At 38.3% G+C, this 20,943-nt stretch overlaps 1 protein-coding gene across 1 annotated transcript in view; it reads right to left on the bottom strand.

The window, feature by feature from the left end:
• The window catches only part of LOC150081130 (focal adhesion kinase 1-like), a 1,307,299-nt gene that overhangs the window by 939,351 nt on the left and 347,005 nt on the right, over positions 1-20,943 (bottom strand). The window contains exon 9 of the mRNA XM_090380936.1: positions 12,684-12,794. Coding sequence (XP_090237062.1) covers positions 12,684-12,794 — 111 coding nt within the window. The remainder of the gene's footprint in view (positions 1-12,683; positions 12,795-20,943) is intronic.

Raw genomic sequence — 20,943 nt, 5'->3', positions numbered from 1 at the left:
TAAGGTAACATATGTATTTGTGAGTTGCAGTCTATTCCATAGGATATTTTCTAATCAATAATAAATGGTAGTGAAAATATGCACCAATGTCGATTAAAAATATTTAATATTCAAAATTTTGTACATATAAAATATGCTACATTACATACACATATAATTATGAGGTAATTAACTAACGAAATTCATGAATTTATTAATTCGATGGCCCTGTGCTCTCGAGTTTTCGTATCTTTGGACTGAAAAATGAGTCGATTTTGGGTTGTGCTTTGGCCTTCTTCCTCTCATTGTACAACAACATGTAGGGATTCATTTCTTTCTTATTACCTTGGCACTTCGTTCCATGTCAGGGCCGTTCTCCCAGAAATAATCACACATTTTTTCGAAGTGTTCAAAAGCTTCACTAAGTCCTTTTGCAGTCAGCGACTTCATCGGTTCTTCATCTATAGTATCTTGATCATCATCTCCCTCAATAGCAAGCTCTTGTTCTTTTATAATTTCCATTAGTTCTTCATTAGAGAGGCCATCCCTGTCGTTGTCGATCATCTCTTGTACGATGTCTTCGTTAATTTCGTGTAATCCTGCTTCTTTTCCGAGCTCAACAATTTGTGTTTTAACATTTTCAACGGAATCATCAGGTTCCTGGGAATGCTTTATGCAATTTTTCCAAACTTTCCTCCACACTCCATTCATGGTTTTCTGAGTCACTTCATCCCAGGCACTTGAAATGTTGTAGATGGCGGTTTTAATGTTATAGGATTTCCAAAACTCCTTTAAACTCGGTACATTTTCAGTGTTGATGGCTTTAATAGCTTGGGAAAAGGTGTTCCTTATGTAGTACGCTTTAAATGTGGCAATTACTCCTTGGTCCATTGGTTGGATCAGAGACGTAGTGTTTGGAGGCATGTAAAAAACTTTTATGTGATTGTTCAAGTCTTCTAAGCTCTCTTTGCTTGGGTGTCCTGGCGCATTATCCATGATTAGAATAGCTTTATAACCAATGTTATTTTTTGCACAATATTTTTCCACTGCAGGACAGAAGAACTCAGCATACCAATCAATGAAAAGCGGTCTGGTTACCCAAGCTTTTTTATTAGCCTTCCAGATGACAGGTAGGTTTGATTTAGCTAAACCTTTAAGAGCTAAACCTTTCGATTTAGCTTAACCTCAAAGACAAGTGGATGTGTGCCAGTCCTAAATTATTGCACACATCCACTTGTCTCTGACCGGAATCAATTCTCTTCAAAACGTCTAATTTAATTTTCAAACTCAATGTTTTTCTTACCTTTCCAATCTTTGCACCGCGTCCAGACATTGTTGCTTTTTCATTCTTATCCGCCATAACTCTCTGCAAATGTAACTGCGTTGCACTGATTGTGATACGATGTTCGAGTACAGTAAACTGTCTGTATGTCTAACACTGTATGCACTGAATGATATCTAGAATTCCTCTGGCAAGTGAGCTGAAGACGGTGACAAATGTTTTATTTATCTGAAAAGTTCGATTTTACCGTGCAGTAAAATCAAATGGTTGTTTATTGCACGAAAATACTGTAATAAATTATGGTGTGAGTCATTGAGAATGTTTATGGAATTTCCAAAACAGTAAAACAAACAAATTTTATGTACTTCAGGTGACCAGAAGGTCAGAGGAGTTCAAAAGACAAGAGAATACTGTACAAGAAACAGCACCGCATTTAGCACTCATGGGATTGATTGTGTGAAAAACATTTCGCAAGTTATAGTTCCCACAGTAAAACAAAAGAAGAGATAGGGAGTAAATCTATTTTTAGTATCTTTCTATTACAGGTCAGAACAGAAAATGCAGACTTCGTAACAGCATATGACACTGGATGGTAAATTTTTTCAGCTTGTGTACTAAAAAAGAATTTCTCCCTTGAAACTATCCACACCAAGAAAATAGAGCATATTGAAAGTTTCAATTTTGTACATAGAGTAGAAATTATAAAAATAATTACTGTAGTTAATTTCGTGGTGGCTATTTTCTCCTTTTGCCGAAAAAAACAAAAGGCTCAAAACAGACTGGACTGAAGACGGATTTGCCAAAAATTCAATCTGTATGCTAGTAAAATAGCGTTATAGTGAGTTTTGACAGCGTTATAGTCAGATACGGGTTATAATATAAGAACAGCGTTGTAGCGAATCAGCGTAAAGCGAACCGCGTTATAACGGGGGCCTGCTGTACTAGCAATTGTTTGATAAATCATCGATAGGACACCATGGGCCTTCCTTGCAACCTGCCTACAATGCTCGGAGAACTTCACTCCTGACCCAAACACCCAAGTCCTTTTCATCCACTACTGGCTTTAGTTCAACTCCACCAAGTGTAAAAGTTATTGCGGGGTTACTGTTCCTCAGGTGTAATACCTTGCACTTTGCTGGATAATATTTGCATAGCTGCTACTTTTCTGACCATCCCTGAAGTCTATCTAGGTTACTCTAAAGCTCTGCTTGGTGGTGATCATTAATTACTCAACAAATTTTTACATCATCTGCAAATTTGCACATCACACCCTCTATCCCTTCATCGATGTAATTTTTGAAAATCAAAAACAACAGTGGTCCTAATACTGATCCTTGGGAAACCCCACTTCTTACATCAACCCAATCTGAGGAATAACCATTTATCCCAACCCTCTGCCTCCTGCCCTGAAGCCATTCAGCTATCGCTCTTAATTTCACTGTGATTCCAACCTGTTCCAACTTATAAAGTAACTGCTCAGGTCGGACTGAGTCAAATGCTTTGCTGACATCCAAATAAACAATTATTATTATTATTAAATTACAGTTGCTCAGAGCGAAACGGATACAAAAATAGACTGTGACGAGTTTAATAATAGGAAAATATACATAGATTAGATACATACAAATAAAAGCTTTTGGTCGTTTAGTCAACCTTCCTCAGTTAAATGGACAGTTAAGAATGGAGCATGAGGGCATGTACTGCCAATCTTGTACGTGAAATGCATGATTGATTGTTGGATGTTGAAGCCTGTGGCTGTGATGTATGCGGACGTGGCCAGCGTTTGTCAATGGACAGGATTGCTGTTTCGGTGATAGGGTGGACTTGACATCCACTGTTCCTGTTCACTGAGATATTGGAGCATTTGATGTTTAACGACTCCAACCAGGCGCAACGCCGATAGTGGCGGGACTTATCCACAATCACAACATCGCAGTGTGGGTCAATGTCGTGGTGGGTTGCCCAAGCATGTTCGGCAATAGCTGAGTACTCCACATCCGCTAAGCGGACTGCTCTTTTGTGTTCGGAAAGGCATTTTTCGAGCCGTCTCCCAGTTTCCCCGATGTAGCAGCTAGTGTAGTCACGGCGAGAGATGCGGTAGACCAATCCGCTTTGTAGTAGGGTGGGGACAGGTGTTTTTACCTTTTAATCATACCAAATAAACAATGTTGAAATTATTCCCCAAGTCCAGCTCTTGGTATTGGTGTTTTTGGGCACAAGGGCAACTGAGGCCAAAATGTACCTATTCCTATGACATGTTTTTATATAAAAATTCATGTCCAATTTGTAATCATAGAAAATCATATATTTGTATCTACTTAAGAAAGGTAAACAGTTCATTTAAATTCACATTCACATTCTAATAATATGAGCGAGTGGTAGAGGCTCTTTCAGTCTTGACAGTGAAATGAAAGTATTTTTTCGGAAATAGGAATAGTGCTTACAATCTAAGAGTATATGCTTAATGGTAAGTGGTAAAGTACAATGCGTGCATTGAGGTGGGACATCCTCCTTGAGTAGATATATATGGGTTGGATGTGTATGCCCTATGTGTAATCTTGCTAGAACAACATCTTTCTGTCTGTTTTGCCTGAAGCTAAATTTCCATAGTGCTGGTTCCTCTTTGATTTCGAGCAATTTTTTCGAGCATTGTTTGTTTTTGACCTCCAGAGTTTAGACCAATGAAAAGTATAAATTTTTTAATGCACTTCTTCAAATAATCTATATATGGTACTTGGTAATGTGATGGTATTGTACTGACTGGTTGTTTGGCTGCCTAATCTGCTATCTCATTACCTGTGATACCAGAATGCCCTGGAATCCAGCAAAATATCACTACATAATTCTTACTTCATAGGTGGTTTAAGCAGGAAAAAATTTGTTTTATGATTGTATGCAATATTGAAAGTTTATTGTCTAATGCAGACACTGCACTCATGGAATCTGTGTATATTACACTTTCCACAATACTGCTAGTATTGTGGAAAGTGTTTATATTTTCTAGGGCTAATTTTATTGCATATAATTCTGCAATGTAACTGCTACACTCAATTAGTAGTGATATAGAAAGTGTAAAAGTGGAAACAACAGCTGCCACACCAACAGAAGAGTCTATTTTTGAACCATCTATATATATTACACAGCACTGAGGATTGTTGAGGGCAGGGCCTTTATGTGGCTGTTTAATACTTTCATCTGCCAGGGATTTCTTTTCCCATTGCTGAAAATAGGTATCACAATGAGAGAGAGAGAGAGAGAGAGAGAGAGAGAGAGAGAGAGAGAGAGAGAGAGAGTTACAGACCAGGGTAGATCAGGTACATCATTCTCTTGAAGCATATTGTCAAAATTTATGTCCCAGGCATGTATCAATTCTTTTAATCGAATACCAGTAGGTCTATTTTCAGTAACTTTGCTGTTGTAGAACGTAATCCAATCAGGGTTGAGAAGGTCGAACAGGATGGGCTGGAAGGCTTTGAATTTTGGCTGCATAATTAAGGAGCAGCATTTTCCTTCTAAGGTGAAGTGGAGGTTCATATGTTCTAAAGGCTCCTAGAGCAGTACAAAGGGCACTGTGTTGGATGGTGTTCAGTATGGTTAGTGCACTTTTCCTAGCTGAGTCATAGACAACAGCTCCATAATCTAAGCGAGACCTGATAAGAGCATGATATAGATGTAGACGAGAGCATCTATCGACACCCCATTTCATGGCAGAAATGAACCGAAGAATATTTAGTTTCTTTAAACAAACAGTTCGGAATATGTTATGTGAGAAACAAAGTCAAGTTTGGTGTCCAACATTAAACCTAGGAAACAAAGATTGCTGGTGAGTGGTATCAGGTGGTTCTTTAGCTGAAGTTCCGGTTCTGGATGCAGCTTACGTTTTTCGCAGAAGTGATTTTTTTTTTTTTTTTTTTTTTGGTAGTTGTTGGCGCATCGGCTTCTGTGGCCATAATGCACCTCCCAAGGTTTTTGTAGTACTTTGATCCAAGCCCAAGGTGGGATTCGAACCCGTGACCTTTGGGTTGCCGATATCAACAACAAAGACTTCCTCCATCCTGCTAAAAGGCAAGCTTGATATACGTAGACCCCCACAAATAAAGGTGGGACCTCCCACAATAAAATTAGTGACCCAATTAAAATATTTAGGGGTTATACTGGATGGTAATCTTACCCTTAAACACCATCTAACGTATATCAGAGCCAAAATTAAAAGATACATTTAATTAATTAAAAGTGGGCATGCCTCACTGAATAATTGGGGGTCTGGATTGGTGGCTAGGATCGCCAGGCGGGACTGGGGGTTAAACCAACGCACCCTGTCATTGTTTTATAAAACAACCTTCCTACCCATCATCACTTACGCCTCAGCAATATGGTTTCCCAAAACAGCAACTGTAGCAAACCGACGCATCCTTGATGCAACGCAAAGAACCATCCTACTGACAGTTACACGTGCTTGTAGGACAACCAGTACCCACGCACTGCAGGTCTTGGCCGGAGCTCTCCCCCTTGACTTAGAGAGATCACGTGCAGGGGAATGAACTACCACATAGAGAAAGGAATACCTTGTACATACCATGGCTATACTGTGGACGTTAATGCACCACAAAAAATATGAAAAGACAAGACTGCAAAAACATCTGATGCAAGTTTGGCAGGAGCGCTGGGCCAACTCAAATAAGGGAAATATCACCAGGAAATTCATTCCGAACATTGACAGGATGTACCCCGGTCCCCCAACTTAGTTTCAACCTGGCTTATACACCACCTATTTATTGACTGGTCACGGGGCCTTTAAAGCCAAGCTGGCAGCCCTGGGGATTGAGGTGGATCCGAGCTGTGCCTGTAGGGAGCTTGAGTGCTGGGAGCACATTATGTATGATTGCACCCATTATGAGGACCTCAGGTGCAGACTGATCACTGCAATACACTACCTCCCCAAGAACTTGGAATCACATCTATTGGACTCACTAGAGGAATACAGGGAGCTAAAGGAATATGCCCAAAAACTATATGGTAGGCGTAAAACACTGATAGCCATCTACAGAAGATAAAAATAAAAAATAATAAAATAAAATAAATAAATAAATAAAAAGAGACACAGAACATGCGTGGAGAGGATTCAAGGAGAACCTCCCTCAGGAACCTGCTCACTACTAATCATCTAAAACCAGCGATCGCAAGAATAAGCCCATGGAGATGCGGATCTTCCCATGATGAAGAGAACCACAGCCATTGCTAGCAGACTAACAACGAACCTGACCAGTGTTCATAGCTGTAGGAAAAATCTGGATACCAAACGCTACCAATGACAGAAGACCGACGAAGGTAGAGAAACTCCAAGTTTCTGCCTCAACGGAGCCATATTGGCTCAAGGCTCTGCACTCTCTTGTGCAGTGCAATTCTTTTACTCCCACACCCGGCAGGGGAGGGAGGTGATGGCTTGCTGTCTCCTCTCTTCCCTGCCACACCATTCCTTCCCTCTGGTGGGGCATGGGCATGCCTCACTGAATAATTGGGGGTCACTACCCTATCGACCCTCTTCTTCCTATTTCACCCCCCAGCCTTCACTCTCCCCTCCCAGCTCTTTCTCTTGCACAGTGTATAGCCCTACACATCCAAATTTAAAATACACCAAAAAAATTTCGCCCAACCTTTTAGGCACTTCAGAAACAGGCCTTCAGCATCAAACCCCATATTAGCACTTTAATGTAAGTGAATTAAAATCAACCGCGGTTGTTCCAATTTTATTTTAGGTCCTAGCCACTAAAATCCCAGGAAAGTAAGTGGCAGGACCTGCCAGAGTACAATTGACTCAATGGTAACACCCGGCTAGCCTCCACGTGGCGAGGTATGGGCAACGTCGGGTCCCATTAGGGGCCTGGCGGCCAATAAGCCGGATAAACAATGGGCACAACATATAACACTACTCATGACCCACACACTTCTAAATCTCTGGCTTTGACAGGGTACTGTCACCGATACATAGAACATTCGCGGAGATGGGAGAAATCCCAGGAGCCGCTAGACCCTCAATATACCTCATACCTTTGGGTTGCCAGGCAGGCACTTTACCCACCCGGCTAGCCCGGTCGGCCAGAAGTGAATTGCAACTGTTTTTTGTTCTAATATACAATATCCATTCTAGTTTATTTATGGAGAGTTGGAGCTGTCTTTCAATAGCTTGAATATTTTTTGAACTGCAAGATGGAGTGAGATCATCGGCATACATGTATAATTCAACAATATTGGGAATGTTGTGGGTTATAGTGCTGGGCTTAAGTGAAAAAAAGAGTAGTGCTAAGTATTGACCCTTGCGGGACACCTTCTTCTTGGGTATACGAGAAAGTACTGTTTGATAACGAACCGGAAGAGTTCTGTTTTGGAGAAAGTTTTCAATAAATTTCGGAAAATGTCCCCGCAATCCTAGGGAATAAAGTTGTCGCAATACGCCATACCTCCAGGTTTTGTCAAAAGCCTTTTCAATATCCAAACTTACCATTACAAGATGTCATTTTTCACATGGCAAATGGCTACGAGATTATATTGCGAGATCAAATCGTATATACCATCAGTATTACTGCGTAAACCTCTGCAATTCCATTGTACAACATGCTTCATTATTTGGTTTTAGAGAGGAAAGATGATTCTGTCTGTTTCTTATAAGAGGGAGCAGTTTGCTTTTGATGATCATGTTTAGTCTTATCCTTTCTTGAAAAATAAGGACGTCCATATTCTGTACTCCCTTCTACAACATCCAGTCTCCATGTCATCTTTTGCATGAAGGTCAAGGACTATTTCTTCTTGTGCATTTACAGCTTTGCTGTCCATGCTGCTTGAATTTGGTTGTTGCCTTTGTGGTTTCCTCTGTACTCTATCGACTGATGTAATTTTTGATGGAACTGACAGTAGGGTATTGTTTATTTCGTCGATTGAAACAGATTTGTTAGCGGGCTGGTTTGTCAATAGTACAGATCGTGCCCATTCTGCAATGGATGTGCTAGGTGGGATTGACACCTCTTTTTGGGTCGCAACAGCTTGACAGTTTTGGGTAGCAGTAGCATAGCTGCATTTTGGCACAGTTACCTTGACTTGCCTTGTTGCTTCTTGATATGATACTTTGTTTTTGATCTTAAACTTCTGTATCTTTATTTCCATTTTCCACAGATCACATGATTTTGAATAAGCTGGGTGATCCCTCTTACAATTTGGGGCACTCTGGAGATTTTGCAGTACACTCTGTTTGAGAATGATTTTTCGAACCACAATTAGGATATGTAATTTCACCTCTGCATGTTGGTTGAGAATGACTGAATTTTTTGCATTTGAAACATCTTAAGGGATTTGGAATGTATGCATAGACTCGGCACTCCAGATAGCCTGCTTTCACTGAGTTTGGTAAATTTGGTGTACTGAATGTCAATATGATATTTCATGTTGGAACTATTTTATTGTCCTTCCAGATCATAATTCGCCTTGCTTGTGTTACTTTTTGTTCTTGTAATTTCATAAATATCTCCTCTTCAGTGACGTTTAATAAATCCCACTCACTTATTACTCCTTTTGAGGAGTTCAGTGTATTATGCGGCATGACTTTGATTGGGATTCCACTTATAGTTGAGTTTCAATAACAGTTCAGAGTGTCTAGCCTGCATAGTTTTAATTAATAGGTCTGCTGACTGGAGTCGTTTTACCATTTTTGGCATTCCTGCTGAATTTTCAGGACATCTTTGAATGACAGAGGGAGTCAATTTGCTTATTGTTTGAGTCAATAATGAATTGCATTATCAGAAAAGCTGGTGGTTCTGATTTGCTAAAATCTGTTCTCATTCTTTTCAGGAGACTAAGAGATTATGTTCCCTTCTACGGGTGACAGTATGTTGAGAGCCTGTTGGCTCTAGTGGTGGATATTTGTCGCAATCCATTGTTGCTCCTTTTAGCCCTGTGAGAGGGGCTTCCTTCTCCCAGGTTACTGGCCATGCCACGTGGAGGCAGGAGCAGTGCCCACCAGTGACCAAATGATCAGAAAATAAGAAGGCAGTAACAATGCTAGTGGAGATGGCAGTAACGTTGCAAGCGAGGTTAGCAGTAACGCTGCTGGCAAGGGAGGCAGTAATGTTGCGAGCGGAGGAGGGTTTATGAAAAAAAGCTAGTCCTCGCCCTTGAAAAAAATTAGAAAATCCCACTATAAATAACTTGGAAACTATCGCTTGGCACTCAGGGCCTCCAGCTCTTGAGTTACCCTATTAAAACAGCTAACCAAATTAGCACACTGAATATCCTTCAGAATTCCATTTCTATCTAAATGAATGTTAATTCCACCCTTGATCATTGTCTCCATAATTTTCCCTACTACTGAAGTTAGACTGACCAGCTGGTAATTTCCCACTTCACTCTTAGAACGGCCCTTAAGTATTGGAGATACACTGGCACTTTTCCAATCCAATGGAATCATCCCTAGTCCAGTGATTCTCTCATAATTAGCCTCTCTAAGTGAGTTCATTGCAATCACTTGCTGCCTCCGTTAAGATTATAGGGTATAATCTGCCAATATAGGCCATCAACTGCAGGAGCCTTACTGGCCTGTAGGCTCAAAAGTTTTTCATTAAATAACCATGTGAAATTTCAATATCATTAATTACATTTTTTTCAACTTCACTCTCATAATTTCTCATTTACACCGAGTTTTTCTTCTGTAAATATCAATTCAAAGTAGCCGTGGAGTTATTCTGCAACTTCAGCTAGGGTATCTAATACTATTCCCATGCCCATTACATAACGAGTCTGATCTGGTTTGTCCTTCTCTTTGCATTTATATATGTGAAGAATTCCTTATCCCCAATCTTTGTTCTCTTTACCAGCGATTTCTCATAATCTGCCTTAGCCAGCCTAAACGTTTCTGTTGCACTATTACAGATCAATTTGTAGCTGTTATAGGCTTCAATACTTTTTTATTGCTCTGTAACTTTTACATACAGTCTTTTTCTGCTCAAGTGAACTGGCAACTTCCTTATTCATCCAACTTGGGATCTTCCTCATGGATATTTTTTTATGGTATATAAGCATTCAAGGCTTCTGTGATTAATGTTTTAAAGGTATACCATAATTCGATTGGTATACCATAATTCGATATTCGCTCTCTGTGAGATATCTACCCAGTTAATAGAGGCCATGTAATAACTTAAACTGTCATAATTTCATTTCCTGAAATTAAAACACATTCCTTTGGCTTTAACTATTGATACCTCTCTTCATCGTCCACCATAGAACTCCGTGATCAATTCCTACTACTGGTTCCTGCACTGTCAGCCCTATTATGTCATCTGGTTCATGGTGATGATAAGGTCTAGAATATTCTTTTCCCTAGTACTTTCCCTGACATGTTGATACAAAAACAATCTAGTTTATTTAAAAATTTTGTCTCCCATGTGGAGTTTCCTTCCCATTTGCTCCCATGAATTAGAGCCAACTTAAATTCACCCATAATAAGATGTTGATGCTTACTTGCCCATTTCATTTTCATATAGAGGGTCTCATCATAATCTTCACACAATCACCTGGCGTGTAGATTACTCCCACTCTCATTATACCTTTTCTTCCAACTATCTTACACCATACAGATTCTATACTAGCATGCCAAACGTCTGAATCCGGGAAAGCTTTCATCGCAATCAGGCTGCTTTTGATAAGAATGACCTCGCCACTCCTTCTATCTTCTCTATCTTTCCTAAATACATTATACATGCCTGATGTGTATAAGCTTGCTTTCTTGCATCATATGGCACTACTAATGGTAAGTAAGGCCGTACTGAAACTCATCATCCCCTATCTCCAAATGGCACCACGTTTCCGTAAGCCCTATAATATCAATTATCTGTCCTAACCAGCAGTTCAAATTCACTGATTTTATTTATGACGCTTCTGACATCACCATATAAACAATTAAGACTTAGTGTTCTTGTATAGTTAACAATTCTGACACACTCTTTAAAGTTATTTAAGCTCACTTCCCTGGCATTCGGTACCTGCTCATTTGAAACATTTCTGTCCTCAGAACATCTTGCTAATATGATCTGTTGCAGTAACAAACAAGAACTCTTGAGGTGAGTGCAAGTGTTACTTTGACCAATATTATCAGAAAAATACACATCTATATTACCTTTGGTAATATAGATATGCATTTATATAGATTGCCCCCCCCAAACTAGCAGTTTCCCTGAACCTTTAAGGCCTCAATAATACTAGCAAAAACTCTTGCACCACCTTTGTTTAAATGTATCCTGTCTCTACAAAACAGATTCTTTCTAACTACAAGAGTAGGCCAAGATGATAGAAATTTCGTCCCAAAAGCCTTGCAGAGTCCTTCAAGTCTTGAGTTAATCAACAAGGCGTTCATCATATAATCCCTCCTATAATTCCTAGGTAAAACTGCAGACACATAGACACTGTGACCTAACTCACGGCATTTCTTCAGCATGGTCCTATATTTGTCTAACAAATTATCGGATCTTGTATGTTTAATGCTTTATAGGTAGAATGTATTTTTAAGATGTTGCTACTTTGTCTATGTACTGATTTTTGTTCAGAATTTGTGGTTTGTTTTGTCTCTTTTCAATTTTTTAACAACTCCTCTTACTTTATAATCTCCCATGTTTAGTAAGGTTTTCTGATTTAGAGGTACATTTCAGTGTTTATAAACCTTCTTATGACCTCCTAACTTCCTTCATGCCATAAATGAAGTTATACACTTAGAATATTATTAGTGTTACAATGTTTACTTTATGGAACATTGCAAGAATTTTTATGACTCCACGTGAAATCTCCACCCATTTGCCAAATGGTTTTGACAGGGTGGAGATTCTTCAGTGTCAATGATGGTGAATCACTGACACTGAAGAAATTGCAGTTCTGCACTTCAATGAAGAATCATTAGGTGGTTGGATATCAGTAGAGGTTCCAGTCACATTACTGTATTGGCAAGCAAAAGTAAAATAAAACAAAATAAAAGGCAAAAAGTTTCCTTTTATTGTGTAACAAATTTCATTTAAAGTCTGCTAGTGCTGTATAGTGCATATTTAATTTATTTAAATGATACATAACCTTACTGAACCTATACATAAACTAAATACATAACCTTACTTGTGATCCATCTAGAAATGTAACATTAGCAAATACAAAGGTTAGGCTATAATTTAAAATGCAATGTTTAAAAGTTCAGTAACGTTTTGCCATTCAGCAGATATTTTCATAAAATCAGCTAGTTACAATGCATTGCAACATTACACTATATTAAGACTATAAGTCTCAAAAACAAATTATGTTATATGGCGAAAAGAAATGTTGACCTATGCTTTAATTAACATACACAATAATTGGTTTTACTAGGGAATACAAGCATATCAAAAATAAAAAGAAAGAATACCTCAGCTGCTCCTGTAATCTTTAACTGCAAAATACCTTTACAACCAGATTCATATTCACATTGTAAAATCTGGATGCTCTGTACTTGCTGAAAGCTTGCTACATGGGTAATCTGTAGGGCAATAATATACATATACATATATATATGAATAACTAGAAAACAAATAAATAGTAAAGAAAAAGAAATGTTAGTTTTAATTTTTTTTTTATCTTACCCAATTGAAGATTTTCAACCTACAATATATTATATTGTAGGCTGAAAGATTGCTCATAGGAAATCTACACTTCTATTTGGTGTCTAAGCCATAATGATGAATCAAACAAAGTAATTCCTGTATTTATAGGGAGTTACATTTTCAAAAAATGCCAAGTCTGCATTGACACCACATAAAAAATTCATGCAGGTAGAGATAAAAAAAAAAAAAAGTAAGTGCAACTGCAGTACCTAATGGTGCTCCATTTACTTTTAATCTAGGTAATTATTATTAGTACTAGCTTTAGTAAGCCAGAAAACAAAGCTTATTTAGCACTAGCAAAAAAAAAAAAAAAAAAAATTAATTTCCCCATTCCTTCCAGTAATTTGCACAAACCTTTTATTCAAACTACCCACTTCCACAGCAGTAAGTGAAAGTTCATTCCAAAAGTTGATTACTCTTTGGCTGAATGCAAATTTCTGCACATCTGTTCTGCAACTATCCTTTTCCAATTAAAATTTATGATCCCCTTAAGTGTTTTATCTGAAGAAAGGGCTATCTGCATTTAGTTAACCATTTCAAATCCTTACACACTTCAATTAGGCACCACAGATGCGTAATTTTCAAAGACTATAATTTACAGAACCAATCTCTCTCTCTCTCTCTCTCTCTCTCTCTCTCTCTCTCTCTCTCTCTCTCTCTCTCTCTTTTGCAACGAATATCCTTTTTGTTCCCCTAACTGATTTCACTGCTCTTCTCTGCACTCATTTGAACAGAGCAATATCCATCCTAAAATTAGGCTTCTAGACCTGTATACTCAAGAGTACTCAAGATGTGGCATAACCATTCCCTTACACAGCATAATAATCACCTCCTTATCCCTGCAGGAAAAATTCCTGTATATCATTTATAAAATAATCTGAGCTGTCCTAGCAGCCCACCTGCACTGCTCGGAGAATTTCATGTCTGATTACACAATTAACTCCCCCCCAGGTCTTTTTCATTCTTATCACTCACACTCAGGTTAGTGTGAGTGATAACACAATTGGTATGTTATTCTGGGATTGCTGCTACTCAAATGAATCTTGTTTTTTATCAGTACTAAAATTGAATGGCCATTTTCCAACTCCTCCTTAACTAAGGTATGCTTGAAGTAGAATACCCTAATTACTATCATTAACCCTTGTCCCCACCTCTGTACAAGGAAATTAAAAAAAAAAAAAAAAAAAAAAGAGAGAGAGAGAGAGAGAGAGAGATTTGTATTCAATCAGAAGTAGTTGTGATAGAAATGAAATTTTTTTGTTTGATTCCTTGAAATCCCTATGGCAACCAAATTTTGTTCTTGATCTGGCAATTAATTTTTTTCTTTGCAGAGCTGAATGAGATTAAGTGCCACATTGGATAAAATGGAATACAGATCAGTGATTTGATTCCTCTTTCTGTAAGGGTAAAACACTCAAAACAATCCAGGAAGAAATGGACACTGTTTATGGAGAAGACTGGCAAGTTACACTGTTGGTGCACATCAGTATAATTATTCGAATGTGGAAGAACCTCAGTGCATGATGAAGAAATCCCAGGATCAGGAGCAACTGCTGTAACAGAAGACAGCGGCAAAAATTGAGGCATTAATCTTGGAAGATCACTGTATTAGCATCGTAGAACTAGCTACAGAGCTCCAAATTAGAGTAGGAGCTGTAGAGATCATCACCCATCAACAGTTGCATATGAGTTCACTCAGTCTGCTAGATGAGTTCACAGACTAACCCTTTACTAGAAAGATAAATTTTTGTTTGATTCCTTGAAATCTCTATGGCAACCACACAAAGAAGGAAAGGGCACAATGTGCCATGAAATTATGTCGATGTACCAGGAAAAGCAAGTGGATTTTTTTTTTTATGACTAGTTACCATGGATGGAACTTTCATCCATCACTATGATTCCAAAACTAAACAAATGTCAAAACAAAAGAAGCATGCAGAATCACCACCCACCAAAGAGGCAAAGGTGCAACCAAGTGCTGGCAAAGTGATGCTGTCAGGTTTTTGGGATCAGCATGGTATACTAACAGATTACCTTCAAACGGGCTGTACTGTGACAGCAAAGTATTATTCCAACCTCTTGCTATAAAAGAAAAATGAAGGCAAGGAAAGCTGTCAAAAGGTATGCACCTGCTCCACAAAAATGGCCCTGCATATTCCTCACATGCTGTAGGGAGGTGTATCCACAAATCTGGGTTTGAAATATTGCTATATGCTGCTTATTCCTCTGACCTCGCACCCACAGATTTCTTCTTCTTCTTTCCTACCCCAAAGTCCTTTCTTCGTGGGAAAATACTTTGCTGCTAATGATGATATGATTTTTGCTGCCAAGTCGTGATTTAAAGGACAGTCAGAAGACTCGTACAAAACTGGTCAGCAGAAGTGTATCGAGAGGTGACAAAAATCTCATTTTGTCTGGTGACTATGTTGAAAAGATGTTAATACATGGTGCTTGTTTCAACCTTCTATCACAACTACTTCTAGGTAAATAAAAATATTTTTAACCCCCCTCCTCATATTATCCTTTATATAAACCAAGGGAACAATAAATCTGGCCCTTTAAACACTGCATCAGGCATACTAAGAATGAAAGTTAGAATACTACTCTTCATAGATTAGAATTAAGCATCTATAAAAATATAAAGTAGAAATTTTTAAAAATATTTATTTAAAATGCATTTAATATTTTAAAGTTATTAATTAATACACAACTTGATACAGAAGTTATATAACGAAACTCGGAGATAACACTCGATACTGAAAAAAAGATATATAGTGTTATAACTGCATTGGGATATAAGCTTAGTGTTATAATTTTTGTACTGAAATTGAAATTTTATTTAAATTGAATCGAAATCATGACCCAGACCAGAGCAGCAAAGTAAAAGGCTGAAGCTAATGGGAGTGATGTGGCTGAGGGGAGGACTGAGGGGGGCAGATGCCCTCTGAATCACAGCCTTTTAAAATGCACTGCTTGTTTGATGTTTGTGGATCAGTCAGGTATGGGACATGATATTTCCAAGGGAAATTTGTACTTCCATACAAATGCCTTTGTATGAGCGCAATGTAAGGAGTGTGAGGAAATGAGGCAACAACTCAGTGTTGTTAAGGGCCTATATGAGAGCTTGAAGAACAGGGTAGATGCCGTTGAAAGATCTAAATTAAGGGGGGCCATCAAGCTCTCAGCTGCCCACATCAACGCAAGAGCTTGCACTGGATCATCATGCAACACAGCGGCAACCCCCAAAGCAGAATGCACTGTTGCCACAGAAACTACTAGTTGTCGGTGACTCTAATGTCAGGGAAACAGGAAACATGGTATGTAAAAAGGATAGGTGGAACAGGACCAGGGTATGTCTGCCAGCGGCAAAGGTTGATGACGTTATAGAGCAGATATCTTTTAAGGGAACAAAAGGTCATATTGTTGTATGCTAATGATATTAAGAGTAGGAGACCAGCAGAATTACTTAACAAGTACAGGCCACTGTTGAAAAAAAAAGTCGTAAATTAGGGTTGAATATGAAAGTGTCTGCAATTCTGCCCAGACACGATAGCAGGGAGTATATGACAAGAGCCTTGTCAATCAATTTGGCCCTGGAAAGATTGTGCAAGGATCAAGAGGTAGAATTTTTTTCAGGCTGGTCTGTACTTGGTAACAGGAGATACTGCTTCTACAGGGATGAGATACACTTAAATAGAAAGGAGGCGAGAATATTTGCGGATGCTATCGAGGCAGTGTTAGGTGGGAAAGAAAACTGCTAGCTTGACGGATGATACAAGGATTAATAGATTAACAGTAGCCACTGGGAGAGGTGGAAGTGATTCTTGCACGGCTTCTATTGGAATGAGGAGCAGCCTGGAAAACAAGATGCCCAGTATTTCAGAGACTGCATGGGAGTCATTGCGCTACAAGTAAACACATGGATTGTGTTAGGGAAACTAAGAATAAGAACAGGTGCATGTATACTTGTGTATACACCAATGCTAGGAGTTTGGTAAATAAATTTGATGAATTTGAGGTGCTGGTCAAAACATCAAAGTCATATATTGTTGGGATATAGGAGACGTGGTGTCACACAGATATAAGGAGTGCAAACCTGGAATTTGGGTACAGTAAAATGCGTACAGGAAGAATAGACAGGACAGGAAGGGAGGAGGGGGTTATGCTATTAGTTAAGAAACACAAAATCCAAGGAAGTGCAGCCAGTCGACATCACTGGACAGTGCAGTGTTGAGTCAGTTTGGTGTGACATAAGCATGGCAGATCAAAATTCAGAGTAGGAGTGTGTTATAGGCCTAATGACTCTGATGAGTATAATAAGAAACTGTACAGGGAAATGGAGTGGGCCAGTATATCAGAGAGTCTTATAAATTGGAGGATTTTAATTTCCCAGATATTGATGGAATTTCTGGGTTGGTCACTCACACACTAGAAAAGCTTTTGTGGGTTTATTGGATGAATGTTTTCTATGTAAGCATGTTCGGGAAGCAACTAGAGGGAGTAATACTCTTGATCTGATTATCAGTAGTGATTCTTCATGCATTAAAAAGCAACCACTAGAAGACAATGAGGACAGTATGCTGAAGTGGGATTTACTCAAAGAGGTAACTACCATCAGGGGTAAAGGGAAGGGTTTTTCCTTTCGTAAAGGCGACTATGGTGGTCTGAGAGAGAGAGTATTTAAATTCTATACAGTGGGACCAAATGATGATGTTACCAACAGTAAATTCAAAATGGGAGGCATTCAAAGAATTAAACTTGGAAGTTACTAGGCTTTACATACCAATTAAGAAATACTGTTCAAGGTTTAGGCCTAAATGGATGTCAGATGAACCAATGAGACATGTGGTGGAGAAGAAAAATACATGGGATACATATAAATTAATGGGTGACATGGAAGCCTATGATAGATATAAGCTGGTCTGTAACCAAGTCACGAGCTGGTCTGTAACCAAACGAGATTAGGCAGGAAAAGACAGATAATGAGAAATCTTTGGCAAAGGATGCAAAGGAAAACAGCAAAGACTTCTTTAATTATATAAACTCTAAAAGGAAAGGGATAAATCAGATTGGTCAGCTGGATATTTTGGTTTAATTGTTGATGATTCTGCTCAGGTGGCTAACAAACTAAATGAGTATTTTGCATCTACATTCACAAATGAGGAGTTATTCATGGAGGGGGGAATGCCAGATGTGAATTAAACTCTGGCAGTGAGTTTGATGATTTTGTAAAAACTGAAAGGAAAGTGGAGGAGAAATTGTTGAAGACAAACAAAAAAAAAGGCACCTGGGGTGGATGGGATCTATCCAGTTATATTAAAGGAGGCAGCAAAGGAATTAAGCAAACTCTTAGCCATAATTATGAGAGCTTCCTTGGACTCAGGGGAGGTACCCTTGGACTGAAGATGTGCAAATGTGACTCCAATTCACAAAGGAGGATCAAAGGGCAACAAGTAATTACAGACATGTTAATTTAACTTCTGTTCAAGAGTTAAATAATTAAACTTCACACCAACCAGTACTTGAAGATATTTTAATACTATAACTAAAAACACTGTATTTACAATAAAATGATTAAAACTAGTTTAAAATATTTAAAATATATAAATAAAAACAATTAAAATATATAAATAAAAACAATTAAAATATATAAATAAAAACAATTAAAATATATAAATAAAAACAATTAAAATATGATTGAAAACAGATATTAAAGAATATTAAAAATTAAAATATAGTGTAAAATATAAAAATAAAAAATACATATAAATTAACAACACAACTGCAGCTTTCGGAGACAGCAGTCTCCTTTCTCAACAGCATACATTTTGCTGTATGCCACATCCTTAAATAGCAGGTCTACGGCATTCGTCACATGGTTCCCCAGGAATGTGATTGGAATTTCCCATTTGCGCTTCAGAACTGGAAATGGCTCGGGAGCACGCCACCCGAAACCGTTCATCGTGTCCCAAGATAACAGTTTCAATCCCTGTCAATCACATCCCTGGGGAACCATGTGACAAATGCTGTGGACCTGCTATTTAAGGATGTGGCATACAGCAACATATACCCTGTTGAGAAAGGAAACTGCCTTCTCCAAAAGCTACAGTTGTTACGGTATATTTTAATTATTAATATTCTTTAATATATGTGTTCAGTCATATTTTAATTGTTTTTATTTATATATTTTAAATATTTTAAACTAGTTTTAATCATTTTATTGTAAGTACAGTGTTTTTAGTTAGTTACAGTATTAAAATATTTTCAAGCACTGGTTGGTGTGAAGTTTAATTATTTAACATGAGTTTTCCCAGCCTCGTAGGCCTATTTAGAAATATCCTTTTCAAGAGGCTCTGGTTAAAGAAGCACTGCAGGATCACCCAGACAAGACTTCAGTTATAGCTCAGACACAGCATGGTTTTGTTAAGAGGAAGTCTTGTGTGACCAATTTGATTGGATATTATGATGTGGTCACAAAGGAACTGGATGTATGGAATAACTTTGATATCATATATTTGGATCTTAGAAAGGCTTTTGACACTGCTAAACATTGAAGACTGCTGCACAAACTGGAGCAGTGTGGCATTGGAGGCAAATTGCTGCTATGGATAAAGGGATGGTTGAGTGGGAGAATACAGAGTGGTAATAAATGGACACTGCCCTTTGTGGACTAATGTTATTAGTGGAGTCCCTCAGGGTTCAGTGTTGGGTCCATTGTTGTTTTCTGTATTTATAAATGATATTGATGTCCAAGTTCGCAGACCATATGAAGGTTGGCAGGGTTGTAAAGGACACCAATGACAGTACGCTGCTGCAACAGGATCTAGAAAAGTTGAGCAGATGGGCTGAGCGGTGGCAAATGAAGTTTAACATTGACAACAGTAAAGTACTACATATGGGAAGCAGTAACCCCAGAGTAAAGTATCAACTCTGTGGTACTACATGACAGTGGTGGAGAATGAAAAGGACCTTTCACTCTCTACCACTGTCAGAGAATGTAAAGGACCTGGGGGTAAATGTGCAGGCAGATATGAAGTTTTCTGAGCAGTGCAGACGGTCTGCAAGAATAGCTCATGGTGTCTTGTCAATGGGTTGCTCTTACAAAGAAAGGCTTAAGTTTTGCAGATTACAGTGTCTGAACACTAGCCACCTGGAAGGTGATCTGATTGAGGTGTATGAAGTCTTGAATGGTTTGAGCATGCTCAATGCTGATGGGATTCTTCCTCTTGCTAAGAATAATCACCTGAGAGGGCATAAATTGAAATTGAGGAAAGACAATTGTACGACAGATGTGCGAAAGTTTGCCTTTAGCCAGCGGGTAGTTTATTGGTAAAATAGACTTCTGTCTTTTGTTGTGGAAGCTGACAGCCTAAATAAATTTAAGGCTGAGCTGGACAGGTATTTGGAATGAACGGAGGGATAAAATGGGAGTATTTTTTTTTTTTTTTTGGCTGATGCTGCATAAGTTTGTTTTTTCATCATATGCTTCTACTAATGCTTAATAAATAAATAAACACATGAAGGAAAGAATATTACCCTATGTTTTGGCTGAAATGCTATCCACCCCTTCAATAGCAGGTTTTTTAGATTTTTTTAAACTGATGAAAAAAATTGCACAGACAGTATTCCACAAAGTAAACTGATAGCAGATACTTTTTATTTCATATTTCTAATTCATGTTTTTTTTCTGATCTTTAGTTAGTTTATTGCTTGGCCTCGACATCAAAAATCAGCAACTGCTGTACAATAAATTATTTCTAATTCATGAGGTCTGCTGAGTTGCAATTTAAGCATTCAGAACCAGTGAAAGAGCACATACATGGAGGAAGCCACATAAGGCACTGGAACCATCTTGTTGTATACCAATAATTCGGGCTGGTGGAGAAAATATAATAGTGTGGGAGAATGCCCTTGGTCTTCTGATCCTAGTGGAGATCATCTTGGGTTGCAGAGCATATCTGAACATCAATGCAAATTAGATATTGAATATAGTTATGCAGATCAAGAAATATTTCATGTTTGCCC

The sequence above is a fragment of the Mastigoproctus giganteus genome, chromosome 9 (genome assembly GCF_048544385.1).
Source record: "Mastigoproctus giganteus isolate SK-2022 chromosome 9, ASM4854438v1, whole genome shotgun sequence".
In the NCBI taxonomy this organism is placed as follows: Eukaryota; Metazoa; Arthropoda; class Arachnida; order Uropygi; family Thelyphonidae; genus Mastigoproctus; species Mastigoproctus giganteus.
This window is presented reverse-complemented; position numbering and strand designations above follow the sequence as displayed.